This window comes from Desmodus rotundus, chromosome 1 (assembly GCF_022682495.2).
Source record: "Desmodus rotundus isolate HL8 chromosome 1, HLdesRot8A.1, whole genome shotgun sequence".
NCBI lineage: Eukaryota > Metazoa > Chordata > Mammalia > Chiroptera > Phyllostomidae > Desmodus > Desmodus rotundus.
The window spans coordinates 91556942-91574482 of NC_071387.1; the positions used below are offsets into that span (position 1 = coordinate 91556942).

The 17541-nt window shown below is 43.7% G+C and overlaps 1 protein-coding gene across 5 annotated transcripts in view; it reads left to right on the forward strand.

The window, feature by feature from the left end:
• Positions 1-17200, forward strand: part of PRKCB (protein kinase C beta) — a 348138-nt gene extending 330938 nt beyond the window's left edge. For 3 of the 5 annotated variants that reach the window (XM_045195451.2, XM_053926155.1, XM_045195449.2), the window contains one exon: positions 11002-17200. In XM_045195451.2, the coding sequence (XP_045051386.2) occupies positions 11002-11160 (159 nt within the window). In that variant the 3' untranslated portion in view covers positions 11161-17200. The remainder of the gene's footprint in view (positions 1-11001) is intronic. The other 2 variants (XM_053926150.1, XM_053926157.1) reach the window with 1 other exon arrangement.
• The last annotated feature ends 341 nt before the right edge of the window (positions 17201-17541 follow it).

Below are 17541 nucleotides of genomic sequence, written 5' to 3' on the forward strand. Positions count from 1 at the left end.
TACTGCCCTATCTTGTCATACACACTTTTGAAAGAGTCGCCAGTTGTTTCTCTCTCCACTTAATTATAATCCATTCTTTCCTCAGTTTGGTACAATCTGGCTTCTTCCCCCATCACTCTACTGAAGTTTCTCTTACTGAGTCAGCAATGGCCTCCTCTCATAGGTTTGCTTTATCTTTCTTGATCTCACTATTTTATTTGGTACTTTGATCTTTCTCCCATTAAAAAGTCTGAAAAAGTAAAATATTCAAGCAGCATCAAAAGCTATGCAGTGTAACTAAGTACCTCCCACCCAACCCCAAGCTAGGTTCCTTGGTTCACTTTACCAGAATTGCCCACTGTGGCCAGGCTCTGGTGTGACTTCTGGAGATGAAGGTTCAGCACAGGTTCAGCACAGAGACACTCCACATCACACACCTTGCTGTTAGCATGCCATGTTTGATTCCATGCTTTGCTTCACTCCCATCCGCCTTGGAGATTGTTTTTTAAAAACATATATAATTTATTGATTATACTATTACAGTTGTCCCATTTTCCCCCCTTTATTCCCCTCTGCCCTGCACCCCCCTCCCACCTGCTTTCCCCTGCTCTTAGTTCATGTGCCTGGGCTGTTCATATAAATTCTTTGGCTTTTCCATTTCCTATACTCTTCTTAACCTCCCCCCGTCTATTTTGTACCTACCATTTATGCTTCTTATTCCCTGTATCTTTTCCCCTATTCTCCCCCTCCTCTTCCCTGCTGACATCTCTCCATGTGATCTCAATTTCTATGATTCTGTTCCTGTTCTAGTTGTTTGCTTAGTTTGTTGTTTTAGGTTCGGTTGTTGATAGTTTGTTGTCATTTTACTGTTGATAGTTTTTTATCTTCTTCTTTTCCTTAGATAAGTCCCTTTAACATTTCATATAATAAGGGCTTGGTGATGATGAACTCCTTTAACTTGACCTTATCTGGGAAGCACTTTATCTGCCCTTCCATTCTAAATGATAGCTTTGCTGGATAGAGCAATCTTGGATGTGGGTCCTTGCCTTTCATGACTTGGAATACTTCTTGCCAGCCCCTTCTTGCCTGCAAGGTTTCTTTTGAGAAAGCAGCTGATAATCTTATGGGAACTCCTTTATAGGTAACTGTCTCCTTTTATCTTGCTGCTTCTAAGATTCTCTACCTTATCTTTAAACTTGGGTAATGTAATTATGATGTGCCTTGGTGTATGCTTCCTTGGGTCCAACCTCTCTGGAACTCTCTGAGGTTCCTGGACTTCCTGGAAGTCTATTTCCTTTGCCAGATTGGGGAAGTTCTCCTTCATTATTTTCTCAAATAAATTTTCAATTTCTTGCTCTTCTTCTTCTTCCGACACTCCTATGATTTGGATGTTGAAACATTTTAAGTTGTCCTGGAGGTTCCTAAGCCTCTCCTCATTTTTTCTGATTCTTGTTTTTTCATTCTGTTCTGGTCGAATGTTTATTTCTTCCTTCTGCTCCAAACTGTTGATTTGAGTCCCGGCTTCCTTCCTGTCACTGTTGGTTCCCTGTGCATTTTCCTTTAATTCACTTTTCATAGCCTTCACCTTTTCCTCTCTTTTGCAACCATATTCAACCATTTATGTGAGCATCCTGATTACCAGTGTTTTGAACTGTGCATCTGGTAGGTTGGCTATTTCTTCGTTGCTTAGTTGTATTTTTTCTGGAGCTTTGATCCATTCTTTCTTTTGGGCCATATTTCTTTGTCTCCTCACAGCTGTTACATTGTAAGGGGAGGAGCCTTAGGTGTTCACCAGGGTGGGGCCACCACCATGGATGCTGTTGTAGCACTGTATGTGGGGGAGGGGTCAGAGAGGGAACAATGCTGCTTGCTTGGCTCTCAGGGGGCTTTCAGTGACTTTCCCTGCTACCCACAAGCAAATTGGGCCCTTCTGGTGCTGATTCCCAGGTGAGTGGGTTTGCGTGCAATCTAGGACCCTGTGGGTCTCTCCAACAAACTCTCCTGTGAGGCTGAGAGTTTCTTCTGCTGCCACAACCCCCACAGGTTTTTTCAGTGAGAGGTTTTGAGGTTTTATTTCCCCGCACTGGAAACCTGGGTTGTGTGGTCTGTCTTGCTCCCCAGTTGTTCCTCCCAGTTTATCTGCAAACAAATGTGGGACTGCCGGGTCCTCCAGCTACCACCTTGCCTTGTCCTCCAGCTGCCACCTTGCTGCTAGTCCTCTGCACCCCAGCTGCCCATCTCCACCCCTCCTACCAGTCTGGGTGAAATTTTCTTCTTTAACTCTTTGGTTGTCGGACTTTCATACAGTTTGATTTTCTGTCAGTTCTGGTTGTTTTTTGTATTTAAATTTGTTATTGTACTTCTTTTGCTTGTGCAAGGATGCACAGTATATCTACCTATGCCTTGGAGATTGCTTTTATTAGCACATCAAAATGTTCTTCATCCTTTTAATAGTTTTCTGGTTTCCTGTATGTGTGAGTGTATCGATAGGACATAAATTCAGGCTCCTTCACTCTTGTCCTTTGTTTTTATGGCACTGGGCTCACTGATTTTCCTTCTGCCTCCACAACCACTCCCAGTAGAAATACTGACTCTATGGAGACTTCTAATATCAGTAGAATTTAATTCTAATTGTCAGGAGGGAGAAATATGCCCATGACCTAGAAAAGGAGAGAAAATGAGCTTAGTTCTTATTTATTTATGAGTGCAGTTTTTTAAAAACAATCACAAAATATCCCAAGTAGGGTATTAAAAACAGCAATTGATAGGTGGTATGTGAGTCTGCTTGAAATGTCATTCCAAGGAGCAAGGCTTGGGTAGGGGTGGCAATGTGTGCTTTTTGTCCCTGGACACACATCTTGCCGTCACTTCCTCTGATGGGGAGCCGCAGGCCCTGGCTTCACCTTGCAGGTCCCTCACATGCCCCACCAGCCTTGGTGGGAAAGATTTTGTTTTGTGTTTTAAGTGCCTGTAACTATAGCAGTCATTCATATCCTAGGATAGGTTAGGGTATGGCAGGGCCCCTCTATTGCCAGCCCACAGCCAGCTCACTGGACAGGACTGGGTCAATAAGCACTCAACAGTAGCTAACAGCTATCTTGTGAAATATTTTATGTGTACGTTATCGAGTCATTCTCACTGCACAGTAAAAAGTAGCTGCATTTGCCATAACAGAAAACTTGGCTTAGGGAACTTAGCTAACTTGATTAAAGGTGGTATAGTTGGGGAGTGATGGCACCAAGATTCGTACCCAGGTTAACTTAACTGTAAGTTCATGCCACATGAGTGGTGTAATTTATAAGGCAGCGAGATGTGGCCTTTGGAATTGAACAGCCAAGACTAAATCATGGTTCTTCCCCTGCACAACCCTGACCAAATTGTTAACTTTTAAAATTATCTGTTAGGTGCAGATAATTTTTGTTCTTCCTATCTCACAGGCCTGTGAGAGTCAAAGCTATAAAAACATAGGCAGATAAAAGGATAATTACTATTTGTGAGCTAGTTTATTTGAAACCATTATTGTGGGTTTCAGGTGAATGGTGAAGAATAAATAAGAAAAATATGATACTTGGTTGACATGAGAAATGGTTAGAATATGTTTCACCTGGATTTTTAAAGGCAGGCTAAATAATAAAGTGATGGGTCTAAATTGGTTTTAAGAGTGAAAAACATCCATCTACCTATCCATCCAAGCATCCTGGATACAGACCAAAATGTTAACATGATGAAGATATAGGGCTGTTAGAATTACAAAGGGGTGTGCTGTTTATTTTTCTTGGTGCTTTTGCACAACTTGTTTTGGCAATAAATGCAGAAGACTGATGGAAGAGCCTGGATCAGTCATCAGATTTGGGGTCAAATTGTAGTCAGGTACTTAAGCTTTCTAAACCCTGTTCCTCCTCATGTAGCAGAGTCATCCTAGGACCACTGGGTGGTTGAGTGAGATAAGCTTGTAAAGCAGTTACATAGTATCTGGCTAATAATCAGCACTTAATGTACACTGCTCTTCATCCATTTGACAATGCTGAGTGCCTACTGAGTGCCAAAGCCTGTACTAGGTCCCAGGAATGCAGTAGTGGGCAAAGCAGCTCTCATGGAGTTTACAGTTTATATGGGATTATAGACAAGAACAGATGAGCAAAGAAATTAACATGTACTTATGGATTGGTGTATTTGAATATTTAATTTCATGGGAAAGGAATGGACAGGATGCTCTGATGGAGAATAACAGAAGGAGAGACAGAGGGACCTGCTGCACTTGGAGGTGACTAGAACAACCTCTCTGAGGAGGTGGCATTTAAACTAAGAGCTGGAGGCAAACAAAACATTGTATGTTATTTTTAAATGAAAAATTTTAAAAATAAATGAAATGTGCTATCAAGCACAAAAGACCCCTCTCTCACCACTTTCTCTAGACACAAGAGGTCAGATACCCCTGATTGTAAGGGACCTTCATTATTTACAGACAAGGGAGCTTTCATCTTTCTTTTCTTTGCCAAAGGCCAGACCATGCTGAATGTTGTCTGACTCTGCTCAGTTTGAAAAACCTTGGTCCATAAATGACTTGGTGATCGAATGTGAGTGCGGCTCTGTGCTTTGCTGGCTGCTTCTCCCTGGGTGAGTTCCTCCTTCACTTTATTGCTGTGGAGAACTGTTTCAAAGCATTCGGAGGACCCTGGATTTCACTGGATGTGCACATTTGAAAAAGAGTGGCTTGTCTTTTTACCCAGGCCCTAGGGCATGGCTGTCTTTTCATGCGACCTTCTGGTTTCAGTCCCTGACTTGAGAGAGGCCAGGCAGGAAGCTCTCCTGGGCTGTAGCCACGTTACCAAACCCAGGTGAGCAGTGAACAGCATGGGATGGGCCTTTATTCTCTTCCTCAGCATCTTAGCCTGATCTTGTCCTGGTCCCATTCAAGGAGAATGGTCCCTTTTGCCTCCATTTCTTCCCAGGGCTCTTTCCTTCTCTACTTCAAAGAAGCAGTGTCCTTCTTCCTGGTCCCACTCAGCTTAGATGTCACCTTCTCCAGCAAGACTCCCAGGCCCTTCTTAGGTTCCTTCCTCATTGCTTAATGGCAGCATTGTCACGTGGTACCGTGCAGTGGCCTCAGTGTGCATCTGCCTCAGCTGCTGGCCCGTAAGCTCCAGGATGATGAGGACAGGGACCCCCTTATGCACCATTGCATTCCTGGTGTCTGGCACACTGCCAGGCAGAAGATGTCCACGACCTCAATATTAGCCTTCAACATCATCCCCCTCGCCCCAAAATACACAACAGGGCAGCCTTAGTTAGTGTTTTTAACTAAGACGAAGTCCATTAAACAGCATCAGGCAGACCTTAACAATTTGGCTAAATATCCCCATTCTTTTAATTTCTATTTTATCTCTGTCTTCCAGGGAGTAGCTCCTTCATTTAAAAAAGCTATTTTCTTATCACAAAAAACTCCCAATTGATTGTTACTTAAATTATAAAACCACAATCTAACATATAAGATAAAGGAGAAAATGAAACAATCTGGAAGTCTCCCAGTCTTTGAGCTTGTATATAATATGTGTACAGATATCACATGTACATTTGTGTACATAATTTATAGAATGGGAACAGATTATATACACTGTTAGTAATTATATGGAATGATGCCATTTAATATTCTTCCTCATCTTCTTTTAATGTTTAAAAGTGTTTTGCATGGGAATACATCAAATAGACATGTTATTTATTTAACATTTCCCTATTGGTTGATAGTTGATTTCAATTTTTTTCTCTTCTAACATTCTTTGAACATTCTGTATCTTGATGGGATGAACTCAGGGGTATAGAAGAAGGGTCCAGGAAAAGCCTCCTGGAGGAAGTGACCTCCGTTGGAGACCGGGAAGCTTCATAGCAGCTACCCAGGTGGAGGAGAACGGGTGGGAGGCAAGTGTTCCTGGCAGAGGAGACAGCCTGCGCAAAGAAAGACTTGGAGGAGAGACAGTGTCCTAGGAACTGGGAGGTCGTTACATCTGGAGGGTGTGCTGGGGTGGGGAAAGTTGGGCTGGAGGTTGTGGGTGTGGAGGGGGCTAGTTAGCAGATGACCAGGGCTAAGTCCTAAACAGTCCTGTCAGCCACACTAAGGATCGTGGGCTTGGGGCAATGAGGAGCCATTGCTGATAAGAGCAGAGAAGTGGTATATCTAAGTTGGAATCTCTGAAAGATTCCTGTGGCTGCTGTGTCTGGGCCAACTCCGCATTTGACAACTAGACTCAGAGCTGTTATTGACACAATGAAACAAATTAGAAAGAAGAGAAGAAGAAGGAAAAAAATAGCTCACATGTTAACAGCTCACAAACAAATGTTTCAAACTGTCCAGGTTTTTAAATTTAGAGGCACCATGGAACAACAAGTCACAATCCTTACTTCCCTCTCCAGCCCAGGAGGAGGTACCATCTGATTTAAATAACCTGGTTGGCTTGGCTCCCCATCCCTGTTCCAGGAGTCCCAGTGGTGTATCCTGATGATACGGAGGCTTGGTTTTCTTTGAGTACCTAAGGGCTCCCAAGCTAAGTGAGGATGGAGTATCCACCCAAGACAGCCAGAAAAGCAGGTGTGCTCTGCACTGCACTTGCCATTAGATCCCAGCCTCTGAGCTGCCCATTCTCCAAGGATGCAGCAGGCACAGAGCTGATGGACTGTGCCTCCTGAAGGCTGATGTCTCCATGTGGTGAGCTCTCTTGAAGCTAACAGGCAGTGACAGCTCCATTTGAAAAATACAGCAACACTTACGGAGGCTGTGATCTGCCAGCCCTGTAAGTTGCGTATTAGCAGGGACATCAAACTGCCCCTGTATTGTGCCCCCTTGCTTAACCCTTGTCCTTGCATCTCTTCCTTGCCATCTCACTTAAAAGATTTGACTGTTGGCCAAGGCAGTGAGGGGCATGATGGAGAGGAGCCTGCCCAGCTTGAAGAAACTCTTTTTCAGCTTTCTATAACAGCCTCTGGGGAGGCCTCAGCAAAGCAACAGCCTTCTGCTGCGGATGAGAAATTGATGGTTTTTAAAGAAAAATGTCCCCTGAGTCTCTCTGTATCTCAGCTCACATGCTTCCTAGACTGGCTGGTTTGGGTCCCAATACCCAGGCCAAAGAAAAATGCCTGCAAGTCTGCCTTATAACTTGCCACCTCACCCCTGCATTGCTGCCATGAGCATCTCCTTCCCATCTGCCCACCCCCTTCTCCACCACTCTCCCCGCCATCTCCCTCCTGGGGATGATTGCAGCTGTATTCTGCCCACCCCAGTGCCTCTGCCATCAGTCTAGCTGCTGCTCCTCTGCAGTCCCCACACAGCAGCCGGGAAGCTCCCACTCGATCTGTCACATCTCCACTGGACACTGAACCTTACCATAAATGAAACTGATGCTCAGTTTCCCCCATAAATATGTTCTACCCCTCGTGTGCCCCACTCACCATGTAGCTCAGGCCAGAAGTCTTGGAGTCATTGACCAGTCCCCTCTCGCATAACCCACATCCTACCCATCAGCGTATCTTGTGAACTTCAAATTCAAAGTACATCCCCAAATCAAGTGCATCTTCCCATGTCCCCCACTGTCACCTTCCTCCCAGCCACCCTCATCTCTTGCTTGCACTGTTGCAGCAGCCTCCTGACTAGCTTCACTGTTTCCACCCTTGTCCCTGGCCCATCCGTCTGTGCTGTGCGCAGCGCCCAGGATCCTGCTGAAACACAAGTCAGTGTGGACCGTGCGGCGCTTGGTGGGGACAACTGTTAATAATGTCACCAATATAAATCCATGCATACATACACACATACACACACACATACATATATTTATTTCTTTTAATCTTAAAAAAAGAAAGAAAGAATTCCCCAATGGTGAAAAGCCTCCCTCCTCACATGGCTGGTGAGGCCCATGACTTGGCTCCTCGTGCCCTCTCTGACCCTCCCTCCCTGGGTCACTGCTCGGGCTACGCTGGCCTCATGGCTGTCTGTTGACTACACCATGTGCACAGGTCGTTTCTGCAGAGCTGACCGCCTTGTCAGGAATGGCATTCTCTTCACTCTTTATCTCTGACCTGACTTTATTTTTCTTAATATCATCTTTCCAGCCTTAAAATATGACTTTACATTTATAGTTATATTTTTAATGTTTGTTTGTTGCCTTTTTCCCCAGTAGAATGTAAGATCCACAAGGCATGGATTTGTATAATTTATGATCAGCACACAGTACATACTCAATAAATATGTCTTGACTGAGAAAGATAATACATAAAGAAGGAACCTGGACAGTAGTCCCGATTGTACTGGGTTGATGCCATGGGTCCATCTTTTTGTGGGTGTTTCCCACCACGGGCCAGCAGACCATTGTTAGACTCCAAGTCTTATATTGTATGGCTGGGGGTGGGGGTCACTTCTCATCTTCTGAGACCTGAAAGCCAAGATATCAAAAAGTGGGAACAGTTTGGAATAACAAATATATATCTGTAAGTCTGACAGAAGCCTTTTAAAAATGCAAGACTGTTTCCTCAGTATTTACAACTTAAATATCCTGAAAACCAATGGAAGGAGACTTGACTTGGGGTGGTGAACACACAATACAGATGATGTATTATAGAATTGGGCACCTGAAACCTGTAAATTTTGTTAACCAATGTCACCCCAATAATTTCAATAGAAAGGGAAAAAATTAAACTGAAAACAGAAAGAATAGAAAAAATTCAAGACTGTTTCCTCAAGTATTTACAACTTAAACATCCTGAGGACCCCCCATTGTAGCAAGCATATTGCTGTCTGGAGAGATTTTTATTGAATACAAGGAAATGAGAACTAGGTGATGCTTACGGCTAGGGCGTGTTGAACACTTACTTGCTAGGGATTAGGCACTGTACTGGTCACATGCATTGTCTCATTTATCCTCATCACAACTCTCTGTGGGAGCAATGAGAACTCTCCTCGTTCACAAAAGAGACTTTAAAGAATGTGCCTAGAGTTGCACAGCTAGTGGGCACCAATGTCTGGATTTGAACCCATGTCTGCAGGGCTTCCTTCTCTCCAAGCCCAGGTGGAGCCAGAGGCTGAGGCTATCTGAGAGCTAAGTCCGGTGCACACATACCCAATACCTCTGCTCCCTGTGACTGGAGGGCATGAAAGAGGAGCTTGTATTCCTTGACTTTCTGAACTTACCTTCCCATTCCCAGTGAAGTGGGCACAACCTGGCATTTCCTCAACCATCTCCTTCCAGTTGCCAAATGCAGTGGTGAATTCTCAGTGACTTCCCTGCTTGACCTCTTGGAGATTTTTCGGTGGTAACAATACTTTATTATTATTATCTCTTTTGCACCTTTCATATTCTGTCTTTTAAAAAAAAATTTTATTGTTATTCAGTTACAGTAGTATGCCTTTTCTCTCCATCCCTCCACTCCACCCCAGCTGAACCCACCTCCCTCCCCCCTCCCCCTTGATTTTGTCCATGTGTCCTTTATAGTAGTTCCTGTAATCCCCTCTCCTCACAATAGCCAAGTACTGGAAGCAATCATATTCTGTCTTTTAAAAAAACATTTTAAGACCTCTCTCCCAAGGTCCAGAACCTGTACTTCTAACTCCTTCAGGTCATCTCCTAGCATCTCACTGGCCCCTCAGAGTCATAATGTCCAAACAGAAATAGCCATCTTTCTGAATTCTCCCATTTTCTTTGTCTCACTCAAACTAGAGACCTCATCATCCTCATCCCTGATTTCTCCTCCCTCCCCTCCCAGGTGCACCCACCCCATTACTCAATAACTTACCAACCTGTCAATCATTATTGTACAATGGAGCCGTCATTTGGGCTTTGATGGTAAGCTGACCTAGGCCTCAGTGCAGCTCTGCTGCTCATTAGCTTTGTGACCTTGAACAAACGATGTAATCTTCCTGGCCTCAGTTTCTTCATCTATCCCATAGGATGATAACAAAACCAACTTCTTAGGGTCATTGGGAAGATTAAATAAGATACTGCATATAAAGAGAATTCTAGGCCCCCCAGCATAGAGCAAATGCATAATAAATGTTAGCTGTTATAATTACACTCCTACTACTGTAGTACTAAGTTGTGGTTGCCTCCTGCAGACACTGTTTGAAACACTTAGAAGGCAAATGGGCTTTTCTGCTAAAGAACAAAGAGCGTCAAATTTGTTACTTGTCCCTTCTAACTACGTGGGAACTAGCAAGTGCATGTGTGTGCACTCACATGCACACACACGTGTTGTAACTGCCTCAGAGTAGGACCTTTCCTATAGCAGGACCACAGGATGGATGATAGCGGTAGCAGTTTTCCCTCTGGAGCCTGACTGGCTGACCAAGCTCTGCTTTGTATTCCATCCCATTCCCCTCCTGCCTGTTTGCAGAGAGAATGGCCACTTACCTTCTGGTACCTTATAATTAAAGACCAGTAACTTATCCAGCTGCTCAGAGCCCCATTGGTGCCCAGGCATCGCAGGTGCCAAACCCAGGTCCAGGGATCTTTCTTTGTTGACTAGAGTTTGTGAACTTCTGTATCTGCTGAGCTAGAAAATGTCAATTGTTCCTGATTGAGAGTCAGCAGACAGCACTTTGACAGACCTGCTCCTAAATATTGGGATCTCCCAGATGATGTATAAGGGTCATTACTTTGCATCTTTGCCACATAAAACATCTTAGGTGCCTTAATTCCATCTCTTTCAACAGACAAGCTTGGCTGACTCCTGGGGGTAGGACTAGGAGGGAAACCTGACATATGCCACCAGCCCCCCATCTCATGCTTTTGCCATATAGCTCCTGACTGCCTAGTGGACACCAGGGGCAGCTCAGGAGCTACAGAAACTGAAGGTCGGGAGCCCAAGGTCATGTACTAAAGGTCACAAAAATTTTGCATTTTATGTTGCTCTCATGTCTGGTCATTGAAACAACCTCTCTGAGGTAGTGAAAGGGAAGGGATGGAGAAAACCACACCCAATTTTGTTTGGTTCTGTTGTGTTTTGTTTCCACCCACCACAAGTTCTTTTCTTCCCCTCTCATAGTGTGGGCGAAATGCTGAAAACTTCGACCGATTTTTCACCCGTCATCCACCAGTCCTAACACCTCCCGACCAGGAAGTCATCAGGAATATTGACCAATCAGAATTCGAAGGATTTTCCTTTGTTAACTCTGAATTTTTAAAACCTGAAGTCAAGAGCTAAGTAGATGTGTAGATCTCCGTCCTTCATTTCTGTCATTCAAGCTCTACGGTTACTGTGGTGACATTTTTTTTTTTCATTGCGAAGTTGCATCCATGTTTATTTGCTGATGAGACTAGAGTGACCATGTTCCAGAACTTCCAGAACCCAAATGTTCTCAGGTAGTTTGGAGCATCTCTATGAGATGGAATTATGCAGATGTCATGCTGAAAATGCTGCTGCATAATTAACACATTATCTAAGTCCTCTTACAATTAATTTTCTCTGGCATGTCAGCTAACTAGAGCCAGCGGGGACAGAAAATGCCTGCTTTCTTTTCCTTTGTTTCAGCACTGCCATTTTTATGCATTCTCCAACTCCAACCATCCAATCTAGATTCTTCCTACCCAATGAGTGGCTCATCAGATGCTAGCAGTGTTCTTCCACTTCTGGACCTGGAGCTTGGCTGCTATCCAAGCATATGGTTGCTTTGACTTAGAGGGAATTCCTCCATTCTGCCTGGATTGGAGGCACCATAAGCTTTGAAAAGAATGTGCTAAAAATAAAAATTTATTTGTTATTTTTTTAACTCAAAGTTAAGAAGATTATCTAAGCCCTTTTAAAATTCCAAAACTATGCTTTTAGATAGTTTTGAACTAAAAGCACCTCAAAAGGTCAAAAGGCAACCAGCTTGGGTGCTGCCTCAGTGCTTCATTTCTGATCCTGTATGTCCCTGATCACCTTCATCCCCAAACTACTTGGAAAGGCATTTGGCACCACTTCCTGAAAGGACATGGTCACTCTAGCAAGGTCCCAAAGGACTATAATTTTACATTACATTTCAAACTTTATTTGCTTTGGGGTTTTATTTCTGTTGTTCATATGCAAAAGAAAATATTCACTTTGTTACACATGCTCTGAAATAAATGTCCAAATGTTACTAATCACAATGACCAACTGATTTACAAAGAAGACTGCTCTGGAGCCTAGTGGACCCATGCCTGAGTGGATGGGGCTAGTCTTAAGTTTGTTGTTGACTTTGGAAAGCTAACTAAGTGCTCTGAGAAAGACACCATTTCTGGAAACAGACAGTTGTATTCTTCTCTTTGATGTGGTTTTGCAAGATGTTTGTGGAAATGTTCATTTGTATCTGGATATGTGTTATGTGCCATTTTTCTTCTAGCACTGAGATACGATATTAAAAACAGGAGAAGAAGAAATGCTATTTCAAGGAAAATGGCTCTCTTTGAAAAATGTCAACCAGGACTACAAAATGGGGCCTCTTGAGGCTTTGAGACAGAAAGGACCAAACCCAGAGCTTAATCTTAGCCCCAGTGTTCAGCCAGTCAGAGAGGCAGAGGCTGTGGACCATTCAAGGACTCCTGGTGGCCTGTAATAAGGTGGGGTGGGATAACCAGGGACCTCCAGTGATATCAGAGCCCACAGCCCGCATTCAGGAGCCAACTAGGAGCATGGCCAGGGCTCTTGATTTTCTTAACAAAATCACTACTCCTCCCAGCTTGGACTAAATACTCTTTCTAGCAAGCATCTTTATAAGCTCCCAGAAGTCCAAGAAAAGCCTTTGGTGGGAGAAATCTCATTTCCGTCTAAACAGTCAAGGACAGTAAGGACAGCAAGTGGTTCCCCATCCTTGACTCCAACCTCCTGCTATTCTCAGGCCTAAAGAGAATTCTTGTCACAAGTTGAGTGATTTCTAGAAGCTCCAGGGCTTCTAAGGGATTATTTAGGGAACTTAAAAAACTTGACAAGTGTCCTTGAAGTAAAACTTCTCATCTTTAAGAAAACCACAATTTGGATTGCCTGCCATTCAATCCTTTCTGCCCTCTTGCTTCTTCCCACTGCAGGCTTTGGGACCATCTAGATAGCCCTTGTGGTAGCCATCCAGACCTTAAGTAAATAAAACTTGAATTTCCAGATGATAAGCTTAGGCAGTTAGAGAAGGAAGGGCACTGGGGCAGAACCCCCCCCCCCCCACTTAACTGCTGGAGAAACTGGCATCTGGAGAGAGGAAGTGACTTGCCCACGGTTAGCAGCTGGGCTGCAAACCCAGGTTTCCTGACACTCAGTGCAAGACTCTCCCTGCTCAATTGCTGGCATCTCTGGACCATGCCCACCAACAGGCATGTTAGTTGAAGTCCTTCAACTGGTTGTTAGGTTACCAGGCCTTTCCTCAGATATGCTCTCAGGAAGGTAAACACCATGAAGAAACATTGGGTGATTGACAAATGACCTGAGACAACTTTACAGACCAATGTAGTAAATACATAGGAAGCTGACAGATAGGAAGAATATACTGTACATTTGAGGCCTGTCCAGAAGGTATTCAGCCATGTACTCTGAAAAATAGAGACATTTATTGAAGAAGATACAAGATACAGGAAACATTGTACACAGGACAATGATGCCTCAGTCCCCTTCAGAATAGGCACCTTGGGACCTCACACAGTTCTCCCAATCACTGTCAGCTGCTCCATCATATTTTCCTGAATCTGACCTATGCTCTGAAATCTCTTCCCTTTCAAAGGTGATATTAGGTTTGGGAAAGGCCAGAAGTTGCAGAGCACCAAAAAGGGTTTAAGAGGGGCTGAGCCACCTGGGTGATTTGTTGTTTTGCCAAAAATCTCTGCACGAGGTGTGATGCATGAGTGGGCATGTCATCATGATGAAGCTGCCAATCACCAGTTCCCCATGGCTACAGCCTTCTGAATTATCTGAATTGTTTTCCCAGAGGAATGTGCAAGCTCAATGCAAAATTTGATGTAGATTCATTGCTCTACTCAGTCATTTTGAATGGGATGACCACCCAGTACACATGCTCACTCAACAGCGTCTACCACCCCCACTGACTAGTATAGTGAAGTTGTCATTGTTTACACATGCGCATTCCAGTCCACTCACCTTGGCTGCCAGGTTACATCGATGTTGCACAAACTGTTCTTGTTATAGTAACAATGGCTGGACTTTTCCGGACAGACCTCATACACACTGTGCTCTGCATTTCCCAAATTGCTGCCATTATTTTCCAAAAGTTTGATAGTTTTCAGAAATAGAACTGAAGCCAAAGTTGCTGTTGCCCTAACACACCTTACTGAGGTTGGCAGGGAAGCCTTCTAGTAAGGGATCATTAGTCAGAATTCCTGCAGTTTCCTTTTCCATCAACATTTCAAGTGCAGGGTAAATGGAGAAACAGAGCTTTCAACATAGATAATTTCTGCAGAATACTTTGTAACTTTGTGTTTTTTTAAAGATTTTATTTATTTATTTTTAGAGAGAGGTGAAGGGAAGGAGAAGGAGAGGGAGAGAAATGTCAATGTGTGGTTGCCTCTCACGCGCCCCCTACTGGGGACCTGGCCTGCAATCCAGGAATGTGCCATGACTGGGAATCGAACCCATGACCCTTTGGTTCGCAGTCTGGCACTCAGTTCCACTGAGTCATACCAGGCAAGGTGGAATACTTTGCACATTTGTTCAGGAAGAAATATTTTAATTTATTTTTGCCATTATGCATGTATTCTACCCTCCATTCATTCACCCAGCTATCATTTATTGAACACCAACTATGTGCCAGGCCTGTGCTGGGTGCCAGGAGCACATGGGGAGCCGTAAAGATACAGTCCAGGAGGGAAGGCATTAAACAAGTCTTTGAAAGCCTGCTGTGATTTAGAGATAATTAGCCTCTGGGTTACTCAGGGAAGGCTTCTTGTAAGAAAGAAAAAGTCCTCCAAGATATTAAGGGTTCCACTTTCTCTGTAGGCCACAGTTTGAGCTGAAGGAGAAGGCATAGCAGTGTCCTGTTAAACTGATTTCTGGGAAAATCCTATAGTGTGATGAGCAGGGAAGAAGAGGCAGGACAGTTGCTGAGGTGGGTTTCCTTCCAGAAGACCAAAGGCACTGTCCCCATGCTTAAACAGAACATAGAATCATCAAGGCTTGAGCAGAGACAGATACGTGTATGGAGAGAGGGGCCTGGTTTTACAGTTTAGTTCTAAGTCCTGAGTCTCACCTTTTGAGGGTATCACTCAGATCCCTTTCTGGCCCTCAGGGAAATACTTTCCTTCCAGCACGCTGCCCCTGGCTTGACACTACCTGGTGCTTCTATATGAGATAGCCTGAGATTTTCCAAAAGAATTAAAACTAGGGGAGAATAAAAAACTTAAGTAAGGAAAACCAAAAAACCTAAACATAGTCCATGTTAGCCATGGCTAATTATCTGCCAGGATGCAAGACTTTTTTTCATTTCTTAGACCTCTTATTAACCTGCTCCTCTTCTAACAATAGGACCCTAATCACAATGACCTCCTTGGGAAATTAATAGGAGGTCAGTGCAACTAATAACTCTCCTTGGATGAGTGCCACTGTTCTCGTGTGGCAACTCAGAAAGGAATTGTCCCCACAGAGAGGCCCGTTCTGTCCCAACTTCTAGGGTAAAATTCAGGGGTATTTTCTATGAGGATCTACCCACAGGACAAAGTCCACAATGGCAATTCCTATTTGGACCATGTGGCTCTTTGAAACCTGAGTCATCACCAGCAAGACAAATGGGAAGGGCTTTCCAAACCGGGGCTGAGGGGAAAGAACCCTCTACTGGAAGCCCAGAGGCAGGGAAGAGCGCATGGGTTCCGTGTTACCAGGGGAGACCTGGAAGGATACCAGAATAACTAGGAGAATAGAATTTTTGTTTGTTTGTTTGTTGTAAGGCTGCCCTTGCAGATCTGATTTTAAACTTTGGATTTTGTTCCTTATAGTTTGTTCACAAGATACATGCTATAGACATCCTTCGAGAGACCCTTGGGCTGATGAAGACCCACCGTCTAGTCTGTGGGTGCATTTCTGAGCATCCTGTGAAAGCCTAGATTGCACCAGGGAATGTAGGGTGTCAGTGGTCAGCTCCTTTCATTAAGCAGTGATCCTATATCCCCACATGCCACTCTGGTTTGGGGGGAGCTGAGTAGTTTACCCTATTCCCCTTATTAAAGAAAGGATTATCCAAGCCACAGGGATCACTTTTGGGTGGTTTTTCTTTGGGATACTTTACCCAATGACTAACTCTATGACATTATACATTGTGAGAAGTAGTGTCCAACTCATTTCATTTGAAAGCCAAAGAAAACAAAACACACACCCCACTTTATGACAGTCCATAGATAAATTCAATGTCTGATTTCCTTTCTTAGGAAATTTCCACCAAGTTTTCTCTCCTGAAGCCAACATAGGATATGAAGTGAAAGCTGGGGGGAGGGGGCGCATAGCATGTGCAATGCAGCTGCTCTAACTGTCAGCGTGGGGCTACTGCTGACTCTGCCCATGAGAGTTCATCAGCTTCCCGATGACTGGTGTGTCTCGGTCCTGCTTCCTTCTTCTTATGCTGTGTTAATGTTTGCTTTCCATTTGGCAGAGAGACAAGCGAGACACCTCCAACTTCGACAAAGAGTTCACCAGACAGCCTGTGGAACTCACGCCTACTGACAAACTCTTCATCATGAACTTGGACCAAAATGAATTTGCTGGCTTCTCGTATACTAACCCAGAGTTTGTCATTAACGTGTAGGTAAATGCACACTCCTTTGCTGAGCCTGGAGGGTAAGACTTCAGGCCAAGTATATGTATTGATTCTAGTCTTCCAGGATTCATGGTGCACATGCTGGCATTCCACATGTGGAGAGCTTGTCCTAGAGGGCTTTTCTTCGTATGTGTAGCTTGCTAGTTTGTTTTCTACATTTGAAAAATGTTTAGTTTAGAGTAAGCGCTTTATCCAAGTATAGAGGAACAATTTCCCGAACTTCCAGAAACTCATTGAATGAACAGATGCTATCAAAACTACTGTCTGATACCAAAATGCTTCAGTATTTGTAATTTTTAAAGTCAGAAGCTGATGTTCCTGGTAAAAGTTTTTACAGTTATTCTACAATATCTTTGAATGCTAAGCATGACTGGTATTTTTAAACATTGTGAGTAAGCTTTGCAGTTACTGTGACCTATTGTCTCTCAGAGGAATTTTTTTGTTTAAGAATTGATATGATTAAACTGAGTAAATATATGCAAACTCTTTTGTTAACATGTCTGCTTTTAATAGACTCTGCTACAGAAGTTACAAACTGGAGAGCCATAGGCTGATGTGGTCAGAAGATGAGCTTGGTTTTGCATGCACAAAATTTTATTTAATTGAAGTCATTGTCAACATTTTTTAAAACAGGATATTTTATTTAAATCTCTGGGCTCTTAGATTCACTTGAAAAAATATCAGAAGGTAACTTGACAGAATTGAATCATGGCTCTCTCCTTTCAGGGTAATGTGTGCTTGCCCTGGCTGGGTGGCTGTGTTGGTTGGAGCATATAACAAAAAGGTTGCAGGTTCAATCCCTGGTCAGGGAACATAACTAGGTT